Source organism: Panthera tigris, chromosome D1, assembly GCF_018350195.1.
Source record: "Panthera tigris isolate Pti1 chromosome D1, P.tigris_Pti1_mat1.1, whole genome shotgun sequence".
NCBI lineage: Eukaryota > Metazoa > Chordata > Mammalia > Carnivora > Felidae > Panthera > Panthera tigris.
Window position 1 is genome coordinate 82,140,428 of NC_056669.1, and position 23,805 is coordinate 82,164,232.

Consider the following 23,805-nt stretch of genomic DNA (forward strand, 5'->3'; position numbering starts at 1 on the left):
GTACTATACTATATTATAGTATAGTATAATATTATATAGTGTTATATGTTTTATTTAAAAATTATATATGAAAAATATCAGTCCTTTTCTTTAATTCTAAGCCATGTTTTTTATTTCAGCTCAGCAGGTAATGTTCCTCTTTATCTTTTTTGCTCAAGCCTATAACTTGATTTTTTTTCCCTATTGTATGAGGATTTGTAAGCCTCAACCACCCGTAGTGAGATCATGTTGTCATCAGACTTAACCTGTAGGAGTTGGGGATTAGATGAGACGATGAAGAAGTTTAAAAAGAACCTCACTGAGTAAAGCCAATTTTATCCAGAACCATTCAAGTTCACAGATTTTAATTAACAGTTTGAAATTTGTAATATTACTTGAATTTCAAATGGGTGAGAATTTAACACTGTATTATAGGAGTCCAGGCAAAAGGACACGAGTTGCGTCACAGAGACTTATTAAATGTGATGGAAATTCAACAGACGAATGCCGGCAAACAGGTGCAAGAGCTGAATTAATTTTTAAACCCTACCACTCAGGGGGAATTGCAATGCATCACGTTGACAGCCACAGCACGTTGCTAATTTCATTCACAAGCTTAAAAATCTCAATACATTTGAACATGTGAATGTATTAAATTTTAAAAAGTGTAAGTAGCATAAGGGTATCCCAGAACTAAAAATGATAATTTCTCTCTGGGACTTCAAGTCATTTATCTAGCCAGAAGCATGGTGTTTTTTATGAATGAAATCTATCTTACAGCTTCCCCATACAAATTGTGTTCTATTATTATATGTAGTGCAGACTGTTACTAAGCAAGGTTTTCTCTTACTTTTAATATGAAATCCCTTGTTAGTCAGCAGAAAACTGAGTATTCACTGATGCAGTTTCCAGCTTCTGCTGTCATGCATGAAGGGGGTTCTCAATCCGTGCCTCTGATGATGCTAAGTGGTGGTACTCCTGGAGTTAAAAATGCAAAACCAAACTACATGAAGGCAAAGGCTTTTTTGGTGGTGTCACTAAAGGTGGTAAATTGTAAGCTGACAACGCAGCCAACTCTTTTTACCAGGAATTTACCTACTTTGGGGTCCCTGATGCATTTGAGAATTCAGTAGAAACCCTGGATTATCTCCACATAAAACTGTACATACACACAAAATCTTACAAAGATTCCAGCGCTTTCAGGAATGTCCACATTTAGAATACCATTTATGGTGCATCTTGATCTTTGGGACTGGAGGAGTGTCTCTTATTTAGTGGATTTTATCCCTTCACCACTTACTGTGCACCAGGCCTTAGCCCTGGGACTGAGACCTGGGACTGAGGATATAAATGAAGATAGTACAAGATCTTTGGACCTTTTACAGGCTAGTAGATGTTAATAGACCAATAATGTAGAATGGCAATAGTTTGTTGAAATATGTATAAAAAGTTTATTGCAAAAGCTTCCTGGAGAAGATGCCACCTTAGTGAGCATTAGGGATGAGTAGACATAAACTGTAAGAAGAGGGAGAAGGGCATTCTAGACAGAACAAGAGCAAAGATCACTGCCCTGTCATTGCTGAAACTGTATTTACAAGAAATGCATAATATAAAATGTATAGAAAATCTTTCATTCTTCTCTTTCAATATTTCTCAAGAAGCTTTAAAGAAAAAGTTTTAGAGCTGGGTTTAATTTCCCAAGACTTTAGCCACCAGAACCCTTTATTTCTAATTTTACACAAGCTTGTCCCCTCATTTTGCTTAGCAAGAGAATATTAAGCACTAATTTTTGGAGCATAAAAACAACTATAAAGGGCTCCTTTCCTAGCAAGTGAGTCAGGAAAGGCCCCAGTGTGTACTGCATTGGATGAGTCTAGATTCTTAATCAAAAACATGTAATCAGTACCTGCCCAAAAGTCTTTTGATAATGACAGCAGTTTCTTTTTTAAACCCACTATCAAGAAAGCTGATGAAGAAGAGAGGCAAATGTACAGTCTAATAACCTGAGCTAACAATATGTTATTTTCAATAGAACGAAAAGGACAAAAGCCAAAGGTATTCATTACCGTTCCCAGGGTAAGAGACCAGGGCACTCGCTGCCTTCACCAGATGTGCCGTCTTGAGGCCTAACAATGCACATCTCCCCAAGGGAAAAGTGTAGAGAAAGCCAAACTCTTGCAACCTGATGCAAAGTGATTTGGGTTCCATTACAACATCTCTCAGTAAAAGGCTATTCAGGCTTAAAGATTCCACACTCATTTTCTCCCCGAAATAAAACACTAGACATGGAATCAGAGCTTCTGCAAATCACTCTAAGCCATGTGATTTCATCTTAACTTCCTTAAATTCTAATCAGGAAAAAGGAGATGAGGTGGTTTGGTGAATGTACCATCTTAAAATTGTTGCCTTGTTTTGAGCACATGTAAAGACAAGAAAACTCAAGAACATCCACAAGAAACTGAAAAATTAACATAACAAACCTATATAATGAAATGATTTTTTTTTTTTTTTTTAACGAAACAAAACTGGCCTTCCTAGAGTGTGTTTATCAGATGGACTAGTCAGAAATGTTAGGCCTCTCTTCGGGAGGAGTCGACTTCATTCGGTCTCATAGGAAGAACAGGTGTAGGGATAGGCTTCATGTTGAAAAGACCCAGATTTCCATTTGAGCTCTGCGAACTTGGGAAGAGGCCTTTAACCCTCAGTTTTTCACCTTTAAATGCAAATACGAATATCTGCTTTTCCCTCAGAATTATTATAGGGATTTAATGACATAATTAAGATATGTGAGAGGGTGCCTGGGTGGCTCAGTGTCCAACTCTTAACTTTGGCTCAGGTAATGATCTCATGGGTTCGTGAGTTTGAGTCCCAAGCCAGTCCCTGCACTGGCAGCATGGAGCCTGCCTGGGATTCTCTCTCTCTCTCCCTCTCTCTCTGCCCCTCCCCCACTGGCACTGTCTCTGTCCCTCTCAAATAGTAAATAAATAAACTTAAAAAAAAAAAAAAACTAGGGGCACCTGGGTGGCTCAGTTGGTTAAGCATCCGACTTCACCTCAGGTCATGATCTCACAGTTCATGGGTTCAGACCCCACATAGGGCTCTGTGCTGACAGCTCAGAGCCTGGAGCCTGCTTTGGATTCTGTGTCTCCCTCTCTCTCTGCCCCACCCCCATTCTCCCTCTGTCTCTCAAAAATAAGCATTTAAAAAAAATCTTAATGAAAAAACATGTGTGGAGTGATTAACACCAAGCATACTTCTAAGTATTTTCCTTCCCAGAAAACAAATTCTATGGAATGGATGGTTATAAAATTGAAGTTTTTGTTTCAGGAAGTTTGGAAATACGAGGTAAACAAAGTTAAACAATTATCTGCAGAGCTTTACCATGCTAATGGGCATTGTGGCTCTCCAAAAGAGGAGTATAGCATGCTGCATTTCTCAGACTCACTTGCAAACAGACACGTTGGTATTTGGATAGGGGTTGAAAGTGCTATATAGTTCACAAGGTCACTGTCTCCAGAACAGTAGATTGGAAAATGCTGTCTTTCCAGGGGTTCAAAATTCCTTTTTTTTTTCCTGTTTTGTTCCCTTCATACTGTGTACAATCCTTTATAGCCCTCTACACAATATTTACATACCATTCTTGGGTTTAAATTTCTTGAGGGCAAGGACTAAATAAGATGTCCTCATAAACATTTTAATCCCCAGTGTTTTGTACACTGTGCATAATAAATACTAAGTGAATGAATGATGTGTTATTCGGGTTGTCATTACTGCATTAAAAAAATTTTTTTTCATCTATATTTATTTTTGAGAGACAGAGAGACAGTGCGAGAGGGGGAGGAACAGAGAGAGAGACACACAGAATCCAAGGTAGGCTCCAGGCTCTGAGCTGTCAGCACAGAGCCCTATGCGCGGGGCTCCAACTCAGGAACCAAGAGATCATGACCTGAGCTGAAGTCAGACACTTAACCCCATCATTACTGCATTTTACCAAATATTGCTGATGCCAGTTTTAATTGAAACAATTTCAGTTAATGTCAGATATCATTCAACTAATAAATGGACTAAATAAATCAGGGTTTGGATCGGTGAAAACAATGGGTATGATTTAAAATGATCCACAGGGGCGCCTGGGTGGGGCAGTCGGTTAAGCGTCCGACTTCAGCCAGGTCACGATCTCGCGGTCCGTGAGTTCGAGCCCCGCGTCAGGCTCTGGGCTGATGGCTCAGAGCCTGGAGCCTGTTTCCGATTCTGTGTCTCCCTCTCTCTCTGCCCCTCCCCCGTTCGTGCTCTGTCTCTCTCTGTCCCAAAAATAAATAAAAAACGTTGAAAAAAAAATTAAAAAAAAAAAAATAAAATGATCCACAAATATATTTCATCCTTGTGGAACTATGCTTAAGAAAGAAGATACCCTGTACAGAAAGGTGCATCATGAAAACTAGAGCAAAGGAATAAGACAAGAGTAGAGACCAAATAAATAAATAAATAAATAAATAAATAAATAAAATTGTGTGCTCAAAATACCAGAATACAATTTGTGTACTTGGATGACAAGAGAAATATAGAAGTTTAATTATGGAAAATAATCTGGCCAGGTGAATATAATGCAACCAGGAAGGTTTAGGTTAGTCAGTTAGGGCTCTTACAATTTTAGTATTAGTTATTAAATAGTTAAGGTCAAACAAAAAATTATTTTTAGGGGCTCCTGGGTGGCTCAGTCAGTTAAGCATTGGACTTCGGCTCAGGTCATGGTCTCACGGTTTGTGGGTTTGAGCCCTGTGTCAGGCTGTGTGCTGACAGCTCAGAGCCTGGAGCCTACTTCAGATTCTGTGTCTCCCTCTCTCTGTGCCCCTCCCCTGCTTATGCTCTATTTCTCTGTGTCTCAAAAAATGAGTAAACATTAAAATTTTTTAATGTAGTATATGATCAAAGTGGTACTTCAAATGAGTAGGGAATTAATGTACCATGTAATGGGATAATTGGCTATGTAATTTTCAAAAAATGAAGTTAGATCCCTGCCTCATACCATACTAAAATTAAATCTTCTGTGGATTAAATATTTAAATATAGGAAATAAAACTAGAAATATACCAGAGAACATACAGTTGATTGTAACTACATAATGTTGATATGGGGAAAGCCTTTTTAAACTTGATAAAATCTAAAAAAATATGAAAAAAAAGTCTATATACTGTTTTAATGGCTGTATGGCAGAAAAACTCCACAAAGTAAAAAGATAGTCACAATCCAGGAAACATATCTGCAACTATATATAAGACAAACAGTTTAATATCCTTATTTTATAAACAGCTCTCTTAAATCAATAAAGAAAAAAAAGCAACCTCAGAATAAGAACATGGACAAAGGGTTTGCTCAGTAAATTCATAGCTGAAATCAAATGGCCATTAGATTTGGTAGGATGCCCAATTCTAATTGCCAAAGAAATGTAAATTAAAACAACTATAAACTATCATTTGCTCAGTATAGTAGACTAGTTACGGTTTAAAAGATAGCTAGTTTTAGTACTAGTGGAGATATGGGGGGATGGACTCATGTGCTATTGATGGAAATAAATTGGTACAATCTATTGAGAGTGAATTTAGAAGCATTGATTCAAGTTTAAATGGACGTAAATAGCCTTTGACCTAAAAACTCTAATCCTATAGATGACTATCATAGGTTCAAATAGTTACACATATTTTTTTTTTTTTTCCCCACAGTGTGGCTGTCTTTTTACTTTGTGGAGTTTTCTACCATGCAGAAATTTAAAATGTGTATTTCACATGTTTACTGCAATATTTTTGTGATAGCAAAAATAGAGACAATCCTAAATGTTACTGCTGTGATGGCAACTTGAGTGCCACCAGAGTAGAGACTGCCTCTGTCTTAATTACCATGGTATTCTGGTACTGTGGTTCACACTACACCCATTTGTTATATGAACAAGCAAAATGAATTACATTCATCTCTACAACTGAAATTATTTTTTAAAGTATGATAAGTAAACAAAGCAAGTTGCAGATTATTGTGCATTTCCTTCTTACAAACATATTTATATGCATAGATACATTTACATATACAATGTCATATGTGTTTATCAGGAAAAAAATTATAAAGTATACCTCTCAGTTGCTTCTTGGGGTGGGATTTAAGGAGTAATGACATTAATGTTTTACTTCATGTACAACTAATATGTTTTTGTTTGTTTTTTAAATAATAATTATGTTTATAAATTTAAAGTACAAATGAAATCATTCGTTAAATCCACCAACTCTTCTTGGTGCAAAGGATTTATGGCAGTGAACAAACAGTTCTCTGTTTTCACTGAGTACATAATCTAGCGGAGGAAGACAGGTGGTAAACAAGTGAATATTTGTTCCTGATAAGATATTAGGAAAAAAATTAAACAATGTAAGGGACTTTAGTGACAGGATACTACTTTTCATAACTGTGGTCAAAGGCTATCTAATTCTGTGATACTTAAGAATAGACCTGAATGAAGTAGGGAATAAGCCATCCAGGTATGTGAGGGAAGTCAAAGGTCCCAAGAAGGAAAATGCCATGGTTCAGTTAAGAGTACAGAGCTCAAGGTTAGGAAGGTGAGGTTAAAGAAATGGGAGTGGTAGGTAGCAGTAGTTGCATATGGCACAGAGACACTTGACCAAGGTAGGAACTTCAGTTTTTCTTTCTTTTTTAAAATCTTTTCTTTTTTAAGAGAGAGAGCACGAACAGGGGAGAGGGGAACAGAGAGAAAGAGAGAGCACAATCAAGGGATAGGGGAAGAGAAAGTGAGAAAGAGAGAGAGAATCTTAAGCAAGTTCCACGCTCAGCACAGAGCTTGACACAGGGCTGGATCTCAAGACTCTGAGATCATGACCTGAGCCGAAATCAGGAGTCCGCTGCTTAACTGACTGAGCCAGCCAGGCGACCCTTCAGTTTATAATCATGTGATAGAAAGACACTAAAGGTGTTGAATAGTATAATCACATGATCTAATTTTTATATGAAAAGAAGTGGTCTGAGGTGCCTGGGTGACTTGGTTGGTTGAGGGTAGGACTCTTGCTTTCAGCTCAGGTCATGATCCCAGGGTTGTGTGAGCTGAGCTCCATGCTGAGCATGGAGCCTGCTTAAGATTCTCTTCCTCTGCCCCTCTCCCTCACTGCGTACCTTCCTTCTCTCTTTCCCTCCCTCCCTCCTTCCCTCCCACCCTCCTCTCTCTCTCTCTCTCTCTCTCTCTCTCTCTCTCTCTCTCTCTCCCAAAAAAAGAAAAAAAGGGATTGACCTGGTGGCTGTGTGGAAAAGATGATGATGGCTTGGACTAGTGTGATAGTGGAACTGGTGAGAAATGGTGGGGTTCTGGATACAATTTGGATATAGAGCTGTCAAAAATTGCTGATATGAGAGAAAGGGAAGAGTAACCATATGAGACTGTCAGGAACTTTAAAAATCTTGCAACAACAAACTTGATTTGGAATGTGAGAAGCGAGTACCTTTAATGAGGCAGAACTCAACAGTTTTCTTGAACAGCTAGGGTCAATCTCGTATGTCAGAAATTTTCCCAAATTACTGTGTGAGAGGTAAGTATCAAATAATGTAAAGTTGAATTGAAATTACAACTTGTTACCGCATAGTGGATTTAATGTACATTCACTTTTAACTATACATTGTTAAAAGTGTACTTAATTCGAAAACATCTTGCTGTTAAATGTATGTTAACCTTTAATTCCCTTTTGTAGTCAGATTTACTAGCATAATTTTGCAATCATAAAGTATTAGAAGGATATAAAAAACCTCAAAACATGAAAAAAAACGTATTCGGAGGAAAGCAGTTCTGCTATTTTGAAGAATTGAGAAAACTCATGATTAAGGATTTCATAGGTGTTAAGTGAAATAAAAGCTTACAAAAAATATCAACAGTATTGTGCACTAATCTTTGTGGAAAAATTTTTGGGTTGATATCATTGAAGATCATTCTCATGTCTTATTTTATTCTGTAGAAGAAATATGCAAAAACGTTCACCTTGCACATTGGTTACTTTCAGTTAATAAAGGCTTGCAAGTTTGCATTTCCTGAGGTTAAAATTATTTGCAGGTGCTCTGTTTCATGTGCAAATAATTGATTCATTAAAGACATTCATTCCCAGCCATTATAAAATATCATTAAATACATAGGAATAATTATATTGAGATAATGAAATAACTAGCAAATTTGAGAGTTCTGTTGTCCCATTAAAATCATAATTTGTTACCCATATTCACATTTGGCCAAAAAGTAGGGCATTTCACAACATTATTTGAAAATTCAGTTCATAATGTTTTGTGTGACTAAAAATATGCCCTTCATTTAGTCGTTCATTTATATGATTGAATATTATACTCTTCACTTATCCATTTATTTTTTCCATTCATTATCTATTTATTATCTTTTCAATAAACATTTACTGAGTGTTTACTATAGTAGTTCTGCAATCAAAATCCTCTGTGAAGCTTTTTAAAAGTAGTGATTCCCATGTAATAAACCCCTGAAACTGATTCCATAGGTCTGGACTGGGGCCAGGCATCTTTTTTTTTTAAGGCTCCACAGGTGATTGATGTACAGTCAAGGTTAAGAATCACAAGCTTCTCTGTTAAGTATGAGGAATATGAAGAATGAACATGAAACAGCTCCTATTCAGCGTCAAGGTACTGAGACACAAGTAACCTAGTAATCAGAGTAGAGTGTGACAAGTGCTCCACTAGGAGTAAGCACACCTCTGCCCACTTAGAACTCATTCACATTGGCCTGGTGTTAACTAAGTCCATTGAAGGACTAGAAAACACAAAAGAGATTTTCTCTAAGCACCAAATCAAAGGACCAAATTTGTGATTGAGTCAATATTTTCTGTCTTACCTACTGTATCCCTTAATCAAATGAATTAGCCATCTAAGATCTGTGACTAAGCTCAGGATAGAGGGAAGATCAGAGACCTGTTTCTATTTCTGATAATAGATATGAGCGATGAGAAGGAGGTGGGAGAAGGAAGACGTCTTGCAAAACAGTGAGTTCCTCAGGGGCAAGAACCAGGTCTCATTTTAATATTTTTCTTTCTCTGACCTAATTTAGAGTCCAGCAGATGTTCCCACATAGTCTCTGCTTACCTAGGAGAACTCTGGCCCCTGCTCTCTGGCCAGTGACTTTCACAAGCAAGTCCATTTTTGGTACCTTACAGGCACAGGACATTTACTGATTGTCTTTAAACTTGCTAATTCAGACCAAAAATCTTTGCTTAATCCTTGATAGTAGGATTGTCTTTTCTTCTTGTCTATGTGTACCATTGCCAGTTGATGTTTTGTTTTTACTATTTTAATTTCCATTACTGGCTGTTTAAATTCTGTTTTTTTCTTTTTAATTTCATTTTATACAATCTGCATCGTCAGCCTTTCTTCCTATAAATTACAGACACAGAAGTGCCAGTTTATAAAGGAAGCGTAGTCCTAGAAATTGAACTTCTCTAAAATAAGGCAGCATATGTACTTCTGATCCCCAGAGCAGCACCAGAAAACTCCACGGAACACATCGTTTGCCCATTGCAGTTCTTTATCTTCCCGTAAAGATGGGGCTTGAGGAGGTCACCGGACCACACCTGGAAATCCTGTCCAGGAAACTCATTTCACAGAGTCTAGTTTAGGATTTTCTAAGCAAAATAAGAAAGCCCTGGAAGAAAAGCTTTTCATGGATTGGAGTTCTCCTATTATCTTTAAGACCATTCCTAAATAAAATGAAAGCTCTTATTTTCTCTCTCTATTATATGACATTGGCAAGGCCTAATTAGACCCTATAAAGAAAACTTGTCTGATCACAGTGGTGTTAATTTTTCAGCTGCAGATTCGTATGCAGTATGCATATGTTTAATGTAAGTATTAATTATATAAACATGAGGTTGTATAATATAAAATATGAATAAATTCTCACGTTATGTGAAATACTTTGAAATAAAAACAGATCCCTTCATTTAAAATAATTGGGGATCTCATAATTTCACAGCTAGCTGGCTGAATGAATTATAAATGATAATTCAGCCATGGGAAGGTACCATTTAGCTGGTAAATGGAAATGCCTACCATACTTTATGTCAACCAATGCTGTTGTTTATATTAGAATTTGCATGGTGATTTGAGTTATGATTTTAGCATTTTCTATTTTCATTAGTTTTTAAAAATACATTCATTGACAATATCAAGCAAATATTTTTAAGCTCTCTGCCATTGTGTTATTTCATCAAATTAGTTAACATATAGCCAGGTCTGACTAATTCAGTGCTGTTAGAACAACATCCTCGAATATATATCCTTGAAATGTGATAAGAACCAGGAAAGCTAGGGAATTAACCTTTTGAGCCATCCTTTTATTTCTACAAAATACTAGAGATAATGTTAAGAAAAAACATTTTTTTAAATGCTACGTTATTTGTTGCTTCATGTGCTCCATGGATGTTAACCTCCTATTTTACATCAAAATACATGTAAATTAAAATGTATTCTATATTACATTTCTTCTTTGAGAAAATTAGTGTTGAACTATGCAAGGTTTGAATCATGCAAGTCTTTAGGAATACACCCTTCCTGAAGCATCCTCTAAATTCATGCTCTAAAATATGAAGAGTTGCGTATTTGTTCAGATATTCAAATGTTTTAAAATACATTTCCCAGTGACCAAAACTCATTCTGTGGAAAGCAGGGAGATTGAATAGCAAATAGAAAAGAGGTGATCTCCCTCTTCAGCTTTGTCTTTGATAGTTTGTTTCTGAGAGACCTGTTGTTAGAAGATAAATTTCCTAACATCTAACATCTTCTAAGAGCCTTTCATCAGAGTAGTTTTGGTAGAGGAAAGAGTGAACCCATAACACTGATTTGGTTAACTGTTGACAGCCAGGTTCTCAGCTCCCTGGTACAAGTAAGATACTATTTCTTTCATTCGCTGATCCAGTTCCCCAAGAAGCTTAATCAGGTGTGTCTTAATGTACTTCTGGACCTGCAGGTTACTAAAATGTGTACCAAGGTACCAGCCTTGTATAATTTACTTTGCTGTAAGAAGCATGCCAAGGAAACTCAAGTGCCAGGATTGTAGCCACACTCTCAGATCTTCATCCATAGAAAATCTGGACTGGAAGGATTACATCTCTCTGGGAGAATACTCTCTAGGAACAAAAATTTTAAGACACGATTAAACAAAAATTTAAATAGAAAATTTCTGTATAAATGCATTGAACATTATACTTTAATATAATTTGTATGCCAATGGAGTAGGTCTAAATAAAATTATATTCATTGATTTATTAAATCAACACTTTTTATTTAACCCTATTCTTGAAAACTAGATGGGGCTTGTCTCTTTTGATGTGCATATTTTAAAATGTAAATACTATCATACATACATGCATCACTTTGTAATTTTCTTCTTTTACATACCCTAGATACAAATCTCTAGTCAGTTATATGATACGCAGTTTTTTCCCCATTCTTTTGGTTGTCTTTTCATTTTCTTGATTGTGTCCTTTCAAGAACAATTTTTTTTAAGCTTATTTATTTATTTTGAGTGAGAGAGACGGCGAGCAGGAGAGGGGCAAAGAGAAAGTGAGAGAGAATCCCAAGCAGGCTCCACACTGTCAGTGCAGAGCCTGACCTGTGGCTCAAAGTCATGACACAAAAGATCATAACCTGAACCGAAATCCAGAGTCAGTTGCTTAACCAACTGAGCCACCCACATGCCCCTAAAGAACAAAATTTTTAATTTTGATGAAGTACAATTTTCTTTTGTTTTTTTTGTTTGTTTGTTTGTTTTTGTGATTTGGGTGTCATATCTAAGAATTATTTGCTAAATTCAATGTCATTAATATTTATCCCTGTGTTTTTCTTCTAAGAGTTTTCTAATTTTTGCTCTTACATTGATGTCTTTGATCCATTTTGAGTTAATTTTTCTATATAACTTAAGGGTCCAACTCCAGTTTTTAGTATATGACTACCCAGTTGTCCCAACACTGTTCAATACACCATTCTTTCCCTATTGAATGGCTTTGACACTCTTGTCAAAAATCAGTTGCTCATAGATAGAAGGGTTTATTTCTGGATTTTCAATTAGATTCTTTTGATCTCTCTGTCTGTTGTACCACACTGTCTTAGTTACCATTACTTTTTAGAAAGTTTTGAAATCCTTAAGTGTGAGTCCTCCTTCATTCTCTCTTTTTTTTTTTTTTTTTTCATCCCCCCGATCACTTTGACTGTTCTGGGTCTCTTACAATTCCATGTGAATTTTAGAATTAGCTTGTCAGTTTATATAAAAGAGTCAGCTGGGATCTGATAGACATTGCATTGAATCTTAAACCAATTTGGAGGAAGGAGTATTGCCATCTTAAACAAATTTTTAAAATATTGTTTGTAGCTCTCATAGCATAAATTTTACATTTCTTTTTTTAACTTTATTCCTAAGTGTTTGATTCTTTTTGATGCTATTGGGAATCAAATTTTTGATCTACCCTATGACCCAGCAATAGCACTGCTAAGAATTTACCCAAGGGATACAGGAGTGCTTATGCATAGGGGCACTTATACCCCAATGTTTATAGCAGCACTTTCAACAATAGCCACATTATGGAAAGAGCCTAAATGTCCATCAACTGATGAATGGATAAAGAAATTCTGTTTATATACACAATGGAATACTACGTGGCAATGAGAAAGAATGAAATATGGCTGTTTGTAGCAACGTGGATGGAACTGGAGAGTGTTATGCTAAGTGAAATAAGTCATACAGAGAAAGACAGATACCATGTGTTTTCACTCCTATGTAGATCCTGAGAAACTTAACAGAAGACCATGGGGGAGGGGAAGGAAAAAAAAAAAAAGTTAGGGAGGGAGCCAAAACATAAGAGACTCTTAAAAACTGAGAACAAACTGAGGGTTGATGGGGGGTGGGAGAAAGGGGAGGGTGGGTGATGGGTATTGAGGAGGGCACCTTTTGGGATGAGCACTGGGTGTTGTATGGAAACCAATTTGACAATAAATTTCATATTTAAAAAAATAATGAACTAACCCTAGTGAAAAAAATTCATTTTGGATTGTTTATTATTAAGTGTAGAAACATAACTGATTTGTGCATGTTAATTTTATATACTGCTGCTTTGCTGAATCCATTTGTTAGTTCTCACAAGGTGTGTATATGCGTAATCTTTATTGTTTTCTACATAGAAGATCCTGTCCTCTGTAAACAGATAATTTTACTTCTTCCTTACCAATCTGGATGCCTTTTATTTCTTTTTCTTGTTTGATTCCTTGATTAGAACTTCCAGTACTGTGTTGAATAGAAGTGGTAAAAATGGGTATCCTTGCTGGTTCATGATCGTTGAAGAAAAACTTTCAGTCTTTCACCATTAAGTATAATGTTAGGTCTGGGTTCTCATATACGGGCTTCATTATGTTGAGGTACTTTCCTTCTATTCCTAGTTCTTGAGTGTTTTTATCATGGAAGAGTGTTGAAATTTTTCAAATGCTTTTTTCTGCATCAATTGAAATGATCATGTGTTTTTTTTTCCTTCATTCCATAAATACGATGTATTACATTGGTCAATTTCCATGTGTTGAGCTACCCTTGGTCATGACCATGCAGCTTGGTCATGGCATATAATTCTTTTAATATGCTGCTTTGCTAATATTTTGTTGAGGATTTTAATGTTTATATTCATAAGAGATATTGATCTGTAATTTTCTTGTGATGCCTTTGGTTTTAGTTTCATAGTAATACTGGCCTCATAAAGTAATTTGAGAAGTGTTCTCTTTTCTTCAATTTTTTTTGAAGCATTTGTGAAGTATTGTTATTAATTCTTTTAATATTTGGCACAATTCAGCAGTGAAGCCATCTGGGCTTGGACATTTCTTTGTGGGTTGCTTTTGATTACTGGTTTAATCCTTTCACTTGTAATAGTTCTGTTCAAATTATCTATTTCTTTCTTGGGTCATTTTCTTTTTTTTTTTTTTTTTTAATTTTTTTTTTTTTTTTTTACATTTATTTATTTTTGAGACAGAGAGAGACAGAGCATGAACGGGGGAGGATCAGAGAGAGGGAGACACAGAATCTGAAAAAGGCTCCAGGCTCTGAGCTGTCAGCACAGAGCCCGACTCGGGGCTCAAACTCACGGACCGCGACATCATGACCTGAGCTGAAGTCGGCCGCTTAACCGACTGAGCCACCCAGGCGCCCCTCTTGGGTCATTTTCAATAGTTTGTTGCTTTCTAGGATGTAGCATCTAGTGGATGTGTGCTGGTATTTCATTGTGGTTTTAATGTGCATTTTTATGGCTAATAATGATGAATGTCTTTACATGTTTACTGACTTTTTGTATATCTTTTTGTGAAGTGTTTGTCCAAATTTTTGCCTTTTTTTTCAAATAGGTGGTTTAGCTTCTTTTTATTAAGTTGTCAGATTTCCTTATATATTCTGGATAAGAGAGTTTTGTCAGATATATATTTTATGTTTAGTATTTACTCTTAGGTCTGTGGTCCATTTTGTATTGCTTTTTGTGTATAGTGTGTAGTAAGAATTGAAGTTCATCTTCTTTTGTACAGGTACTCTCTTTCATTGAAATTTTGAGAACTATGTTATTTGGTGCATATGCACTTATAGTTGTATCTTTCTGCTGTATTGACGTTTTTGTCAATAGGAAATGTTCCTCTTTGGGTCTAGGAATTCTCCCTTTTTTCAAAAACTTGTTTTTTCTAATATTAATATCATTATTATATATTATGATATAATAATATATAATGACCTCTCTTCTTTATGCTTCTGTGTACATGGCATAACTTTCCACAGCCTGTTCCTTGCTTTCACTTCTATTTGTTTTTATATTTAGAGTACATTTCTCTAGACAGTGTAGTTAGGTCTCACTATTTTTCCATCTGATGACCTCTGCATTTATATTGGGATGTTGAGTACATTTATACTTTATGTAATTATTGATATATTTGGTTTTACTGTCTGCCATTTTACTATTTGTCTTCTCTTTGCCTCATTTTTGTTTCTTGTTCTCTTCTGTCTTTTGTGTTAAACAATAATTTTTTTGTATTATTTTTATTCTCTGTTAGATTATTAGCTTTATTTCTTTGCATTATTTTTATCGATTGCTCTAGGGACCACAATATGCAACTTTAACTTCTAGCAAAACATGAATCTTGCAAGCGTATGGTTCCATTTACCCACTCTAATCCTTCACACTATTGCCTATCATATACAGGACATATCTATCTATATTAAAATATTTATAAATGTAAAAAATTGTTGTAATTTCACTTAAAGCGTCCTGTATTTTAAAGAAATTAAGAGAAGAATTAATATATAAAGATGTATCTATAATCTCTTTTTTTCTGTATATGCAAATTATCATCTGGTGTCATTTTACTTCAACATGGAAGTATTTCCTTTTGCATTTCTTGAATACAGACATATTAGCAGTGGATCCTCTCATTTTTTTATTCATTTAAAAATGTCTTTGAACTTTAATTCTGAAGAATAGTTTTAGATAGCCTTCTTGGAAGACAGATATTTTTCCTTAACAATTTGAATGTTATTCTAGTACTTTATAGCTTCAATTGTTCTAATGAGAAAATAACTGTTAATCATATCTTTGCTCTTCTTTATGTAATGTATTTTTTCGTTGTATTCAAGATTTTTCTGATTAGCTTGTAATAGTGTGATTATGATGTGCCTAGATGCAGTTTTCTTTTGTTCATTATATTTGGGGTTCACTGAACTTCTTGTATCAGTGAGTTAATGTCTTTCACCTAAGTTGGGAAGTTTTTTTAATCATTATTTTTTCAAAAATTTGGCTACCTCTTTATCTGCTCCGTGTTTGACACCAGTTACTCTTATGAGTTATGAAATCTGTTTCTGACACAATAGTTTGAATCTTGGTTGAATGGTTGGAAATAAAATGGGAAAGTATGGCTGAAATGCCACAATTTTCTAAAGAAACTTAGTTCCTTAAATATATGCACACACAATACAACGTAGACTTAGAGTGGAAAATATTAATTTTTCCTCTCCTTTTTTCCTGTTTTTACTAAATTTTTTTTATAGGTGCATTTCCTCCATCTGCTATTTTTGCACGAAAAGACTTGCTACAACGATCTACCCATATTGCTACCAAGACTTTCCAAGCTTTTCGAATATTTGTAAATAATGAGCTCAATGAACTTTACATAGGATTGAAGACAGCTCAGAAGTTTCTGAGACCTGGTGGTCGCCTTGTTGCCCTCTCCTTCCATTCACTAGAGGATCGCATTGTCAAACGATTCTTGCTTGGGATAAGCATGACAGAAAGGTTTAACCTAAGTGCCAGACAGAAGGTGATACAAGCATCACAATTAGGTTCAAGTTATGAAAACAAGGAAGGAGACTCTATAAGCAGAGCCCCTTTAATGTGGGAATTGATACACAAGAAAGTACTTACTCCAGAAGATCAGGATGTACAGGATAACCCCAGAGCACGCTCAGCCAAGCTTAGAGCAGCCATCAAATTATGATAAAGAAAGTTTTCATCATGTGGTCCTTCAAGTTTTCCCTCAGAGTTTCTCTTCTTTTATTGGATATTCCTGAATAACTTAATATAAGGAAGTATGGGATCTATAGAGAAACATGTACTATATATGTGTGGAAATTTAGGGTATTTACCATTTTTTGTCTTAGAAAGAAAATCTCAGAAATACTAGCATGACACAGAAGGTTCAACTCAAGGAGAAGCAGCATCCCAAAACTGGAAAAATGTCTCTATCTGAGCATTATATTTGACTTTTGAAATGTAGTCCTTTCCCTAATCATGGAAAATTTTTAAAAAGAAGAATACTATGTGTATTTATTTAAGTATGAACACTCAAACTGTCGGAAGATAGAGATTATAATTGTATCTGTATTTTCTAAGTTCTGAATTTAGATATTCAGATTTGCAACAAACTTTCTATGGGTCAAGTAATAAATAATAAGTAAGTAAAGATAATCAAAGAAATTTTCATTTCTATTTAGGAGTAATTAATTAGTAAGTACCATAGTCTTCTCAAATACAGGTATTATGTAAATTTTAAATTTTCAAGTATTATTTTTAAAATGCATCATACTGAGAAATGTCACTTTTGAAATTACAGAGTTCATTGTTTTAAAGGAATTTTGCAATATGATATGTACTATATTTTTATATATTATAAAGTAAAAATGCAAAATTGTTCAATAGCCCTCATAGAGAATGTTTCATAAAACTAATATTTAAAGTCAATTATATTTTAATAATATCCCAGAATGTCTTTGACAAATAATAAAATCTGTCATCATTTGAATCTGGCATTTTTTAATTGAGCTATTCAAAATAATTCAACCAAGTCTATTGCAATAAAATATAGGGCAGATTAAAGATATTAAAATGAATGTGCCCTTTGCCTGGGTGGCTCATTTGGTTAAGTGTCTTGACTTCAGCTCAGGTCATGATCTCATGTTTTGTGATTTCGAGCCTGGAAGCGGGCGCTATGCTGACGGCTCGGAGCCTGGAGCCTGCTTCAGGTTCTGTGTCTCCCTCTTTCTCTGCCCTTCCCCCTCTCACACTCTGTCCCTCTCTCTCGAGAATGAATAGACATTAAAAAAAAAAAAAAAGTTTAAAATGAATGTGCCCTTTAATGTTTTTATTTACCCAACAGTACTGTAATAGTAAAATGTTTTTTCAGGAGACGTTCACTTGGTAGAGGATTCTTAATGACATTGATTCATAATTCACGTATAAACTTTTTATATATAAATAAACATTTCTATTTTTTTTTTAATTATTCAGCAAGCACTGAACTAGGCAGAGAAATAAAGGTGAGTAAAATATGTCACAGTATCTGGCGTGTAGAGTTTAGAGTCTAGTGGAGAAGAGTGATGGTAGTTAAATAATCACAAAAGTCAATGTAAAATTAACACAGTGGTAAAAGCTACAAAGAAGCAATACAGGGAGACGAACATCTAGTAGGGATTTCATTTACTGAAGGAAACCAGGCCTGACAAGGTGATGCTTGAATTATGACTTGAAGGATGAATGAGAGATATAGTCAAAGGGTACGTTGGCATGTTGAATAAAGGTGTATATAAATGATTGCTTTCTTAAGTAGTTCCTGATATCATATTTATACTACTAATATGCTTAGTAAACTATTCAAATACAGGGAAAATTCATTCTCTCCACTATGATGACATTCTGAATTGGTGAGTACAAGTGAATAAAATATTAACATAACTATGGGCAAAAGATAAGAATTAAATACTTTAATTCTCCTTAGATTTACTTTATCTACCTCTGTGATATTTAACTTTAGTTCTCAAGCTTGTGCGCCACTTTTACTTTATTTTTTAAATTTTATTTATTTATTTTGAGAGAGAGAGAGAGCACGGTGGGATAGGAGCAGAGAGAAGGAAAGACAGATTTCCAAGAAGGCTCTGTGCCATCAGCACAAAGCCCGATGCAGGACTTGAACTCACGAACTGTGAGATCATGACCTGAGCCAAGATCAAGAGTTGGATGCTTAACTGATTAGCTCACCCATGTGCCCCACAACTTTTACTGTATAGGCTGTATTCAAGTCTGAGCAATTCTGCAGTGAAAGTAATTTCTAGTTATGCAGAATTAGAAAATATTCTAGGGAGCAGTGTCCTCAATTTAGAAAGAAATGAATGCACCCAAGTTAATCTGCTAATCTTTTCTGAAAAAAAAATGTTTTGCATGTAAGTCATATTTGTGAATGAGAAAATTCCAAAAGGTGAATACCTGTATGAGTATCTGATTGGAAAATAGGAGATCACACTCATATATAACAATGATTCACTTATTCATCATTTTTGGATCCTGTATAGTATGGGAATTTTTTCTTTAACATTGAATGGAAAGTAACTGCACTGGATTGAATAGTGTTTCCGCTCCAAAATTCATGTCCTTCTCAGAACATCAGAATATGACCTTATTTGGCACTGTGGTCACTACAGATGTAAGTACTTAAGCTGAGGTCATACTGGAGCAGAGCAGGCCCTTAATCCAATATGTATGGTATCCTTCTAAGAAGAGAAGAAAGACAGAGAGGGAAGAATGTCACATGAAGATAAAAGCAGAGATCAGAATGATACATCTACAAGCCAAAGGACACCAAGGATTGCTGGCAACCATTAGTACCTAAGAGAAGCATGGACGGGATTCTCCCTCAGTCTGAAGTGGGAGCCAACAATTTTGCTGACACCTTTATTTCAGACCTTCAGACTCCAGAACCACGAGACAATATGTTTCTGTTGTTCAGAGCCACCTAATGTGTGGTAATTTGTTACAGCAGCCCTGGGAAGCTAATACCGTGATAGAAAAAAATCTTGAATAGAAATCCTTTCTTCGATAAATACCAAATTAGTTTCAAATGTTGTAGTGTAAAAATATATGTTATTTTCATGTATCTAGGCTGTTTGCCACAATCATTCTTGCCTGGTTCTTAGTCTTTGCTGTAGGATGTATAATAAAATACATGAATGAGTTTATGCTGGAAAATGTTTTTGTGAAATTCAAACAGTACATACAGAAAATAAACACTGGTCTTAAAAATGAATGTGTATTTCTTTTCTAATCAAATATAATGAATATAAAACAAGTGTCTTACGTTTCTGAATCTCTTCTTGACTGCTTTCTACTAATCATTTTAATATAGCATCAATACCACTGTGTAGTACATCAGTTCTTAAGAGGTTTTAGTTCGTTGCTTATTAAGAAATTAAATTTAATAACAGCACACAATTTTTAGTTGATATCTCTATTTTGTATATTCATTTTGTTTTAAGTACTGTATATTAGTTATTATATAATCTTCTCTTTGGAGTTTCTAGGGTCATTTGAGAGACATGAATCATTTGAGAGACATCTTTTCTATTTCATGTAATATATGATACATGATTTGTGCTTAAAGTCATTTTTATTGAAGTATTTATTATGTTACAACCAATAGTTCATGAGAGAATCCAATACGCCTAAGTAGGTTTTTTATATCTCTTAAAATTCACTTGTGAGCATTTGAAAATCATATTTTCTTTAGTCTATGCAAAGTAATAAATGTTCAGAGGTTTATAAAATTCTTTTTTCTGATTTTTGTTTTTAAATAAGCAGAAATAATGATGCATCTACACTGCAGACTTCTAAACAAAAGCAATTTTAATTTCATTTTAAATCTCTCATTCAAAAAGTAAGAGATAATTCTTAATGGAAAATTCAATGTACATATAAATGTACAAATAAAAATCTGTATCAGCACTTTTATTCTGTTAAAATGTATATGTATATTTCTTACATAGTATGTATTAAAAGCTGACTATTTGGGGGCACCCTGCTGGCTCATTTGGAAGAGCATGCGGCTCTTGATTGTTGATCTTGGGGTTGTGAGTTTGAGCCTCACATTGGGTGCAGCAGAGATTACTTAAATAAATAATTTTTTTAAGCTATTTAGGAAGAAATCAAAACAATTCTCACTTCTCTTTTATAGTTTTATTTTACACTGTATTATCCATTAAATTAATAAATTTAAGGTGATATTTCTTTTATTTTTTTTAATTGAAGTGTAGTTAACATAAATGTTATATTAATTTCAGGTTTACCACATAGTGATTCAGCAATTCTATACATTATGCTTGCTCACCACAGTAAGTATAGTTACTATCTGTCACCTTACAACACTATTGTAATATTATGGACTATATTTCCTACACTATACTTTTCATTCCTGTGATTTACTTATTTTATAACTTTAAGTCTGTACCTCTTAATTCCCTTTACCTTAATTGCCTACCCTCTGGAAGTCACCTAATTTGTTGTCTGTATTTATGATTCTGTTTCTGCATTTGTTGTTGCTTTGGTTGTTCTTTGGTTGGTTTTTGGATTCCACATAAAAGCAAAATTATATGTTATTTGTCTTTGGCTTATTTCACTTAGAATAATACCCTCTAATTCCAACCATATTTTCAGAAATGGCAACATTTCACTTATTCATGGCTGAGTAATATTCCATTGTATGTATATATCATATCTTCTTTATCCATTTATGTATTGATGGACACTTTGGTTGCTTCCATAACTTGGCTATTGTGAATAATGCTGCTATAAACATAGGTGTGCATATATATCATCTTGAGTTAGTCTTTTCATTTTGAGGGGGTAAATACCCAGTCGTGGAATTACTGGGTTGTGTGGCATTTCTATTTTAATTTTTTGAAGAAACTCCATACTATTTACCATAGTGTTTATACCAATTTACATTCCCACCAGCTGTTCATGGGTTGTTTTTTTTTCTCCACATCCTTACCAACAGTTATTTCTTGTCTTTTTGATACTAGACATTCTGACAGGTATAAGGTGATAGCTCATGGTGATTTTGATTTGCATTTCCCTAATGATTAGTGATGTGGAGCATTTTTTCTTGTGTCTATTGGCCATCCATGTATCTTCTTTGGAAAATGTGTATTCAGGTCCTCTGCCCCCTTCTTAATTGGATTGCTTGTTTTGGTGTTAAATTGTGTAAGTTCTTTATATTTTAGATATTTTAGATATTTTAGATATCTAAATATATTTTATATATTTATATTTTAGATATTAGTCCCTTATCAGATATTCTTTTTTATTTTATTCTTTCAAAACTTTTAATTTTAGATTTATTTAGGGCCATTTTCAAATGTGTATAGAATATTTACTTTACTCTAACAGATGGCAAGACAGCTCCCTCTCAGACCCTGGCCTAAAGGAATTTGCTTTACTTATAGAGCAAGAGGATAACATTAAACATGGAAGCTTTTGACTTGGTCTTGTTTTTAAGCTCTTTCCCTTTCCCGTTTCTGTTCACATTGGTATGTGAATTTCTTATACCAACTGTGGTGGCATTATGTTTCATATTTACTGTAGATAAAGAAATATTAGACAATATTAGCATGTACTCTCACAAACTAAGCCCTACATGTTAGGATTTCTGTAATGACTAAAAATTAACTAAAAATTGCTTATGGTCAAAATTGTATAATTTTAATTAAGCTACTTTTCTACTGAGTTTTTGTGATTGCTGCCTTAATCTAGTAGATTTGTGTGTGTGTGTGTGTGTGTGTGTGTGTGTGTGTGTAAGTAACATTCTTTAATAGAAAGCGGTAAGCAATAAAGAATAGAAGGGAATTTTGTGAAGTGCTTTGTAAATATAAATTTAGTGATAGAAATCTTAATCAGAGATATATTTTTCTCAGAACCACAATGCCATATGTTCGATGTTGAATGAAGCATGATTTATAAAAATCAGCATCATATTCTAAAGAGGCTGGATTGTATAACAAGCATAACTATTTTTATATTATTTTCTCAAATTTCATCTGTTTATAGCTACTATTTCCAGCTAATGTTTGGTAACACACAGCATGATCTGTGGGAATACTAAGAGAAAGTTTAAATATATATAAATTATTTTTTATAAGTCTAGTTACAGCATAGATTTCCCAAAGCATTAAAAAGTTCAATAGAATTAATTACTTAAGATGCAGTGGTGATAGTCATAATGCCTGTTATTTAGATGGACCTTAAAAATTCTTCGTAGACTTTTGTCCACCTCATTCTTTTCTTATATATTCTACCAAAATTGTTGGACAATAAAATAAAGAATAAAATTTAATACTCTGATATGCACAGTAGAAGTTTGCCTCTTTGGTAATGTCACATATCCTTAAACAGTTCTTTACCTTAAATATTGAACAAGTTTTCTACATTAGCATATGTCCTATTAAAATTTTTTTTCGATGTTTATTTATTTTTGAGAGACAGAGTGTGAGCAGAGGAGGGACAGAGAAAGAGGGAGACACAGAATCAGAAGCAGGCTCCAGGCTCTGAGCTGTCAGCACAGAGCCCGACATGGGGCTTGAACTCACGAACCATGAGATCATGACCTGAGCTGAAGTCTGACGCTTAACTGACTGAGCAACCCAGGTGCCCCTTAGTACATGCCTTATTAAATATATCATTGCCCAGGCACTAAAAAACAAAGGTGAAATCAAATGACAGGACATTTTCCATTTCTCATTCTTGAATAATTGCATCTATCCATTAAAATCCATCCTTATACTTTGGGCAATATACTTGTCTGCCTTGCACAGGGTTAGAATTTGTTACAATAAACAATCAAATATTCTAATTTCTTATTCTCTCACAAGGAAAAATATTATCATCCAACTCATAATTATAAGTGCTAGACTGGGGAGGAAGCTGTATAGCATTGTAAGTAACACTATTGGCTTTGGATTCAGAAAAACAAGTTTGAATTCAAGGTCTGCATATATTAGCTGAATATACAAACTTGGGCATGCTCTTTAATCTCCTGAATCCTCATTTATTTCACCTTAAGATGAGGATAATATTGGTACTTTCTCATCAGTTGCTATGAGTCAAATAGAAAACACTCAATAAATATTTATGAATTAACTGAAAGTTATAATTACCAAAATGTAACTCACATTTCTGGACATCATGATTAAGGATGTGTGTGCTTTATTCTTTGTAATTTTAAGTTCAGTATCTACATTACTAGCAGCAATTGACTGGGTTATAGTCAGTTTTATTATTTGGAAGCTTTATCCCCATTTATTATTTATGTAATGCCCCCAATGTTTGCAACACATTGACAGGGCCTATAAAACACAGTCATTTTTCATGTGGAGTTTCCATTTATAAGAAAACAAAATAAGAAAAAAAGAACTAGTTGCTAAGGTTATTTGACATTCATTTAGGTTGGAGA

The 23,805-nt window shown here is 34.5% G+C and overlaps 1 protein-coding gene across 5 annotated transcripts in view; it reads left to right on the forward strand.

Moving 5' to 3' along the window:
* METTL15 (methyltransferase like 15) overlaps positions 1-23,805 on the forward strand; it is a 247,936-nt gene that overhangs the window by 171,798 nt on the left and 52,333 nt on the right. For 4 of the 5 annotated variants that reach the window (XM_042957668.1, XM_015544864.2, XM_042957667.1 and 1 more), the window contains one exon: positions 16,085-17,042. The exons of the other annotated variant lie outside the window; for it this stretch is intronic. In XM_042957668.1, coding sequence (XP_042813602.1) covers positions 16,085-16,530 — 446 coding nt within the window. In that variant the 3' untranslated portion in view covers positions 16,531-17,042. Of the gene's footprint in view, positions 1-16,084; positions 17,043-23,805 lie in introns of those variants that run through there. 5 annotated transcript variants of the gene reach the window in all.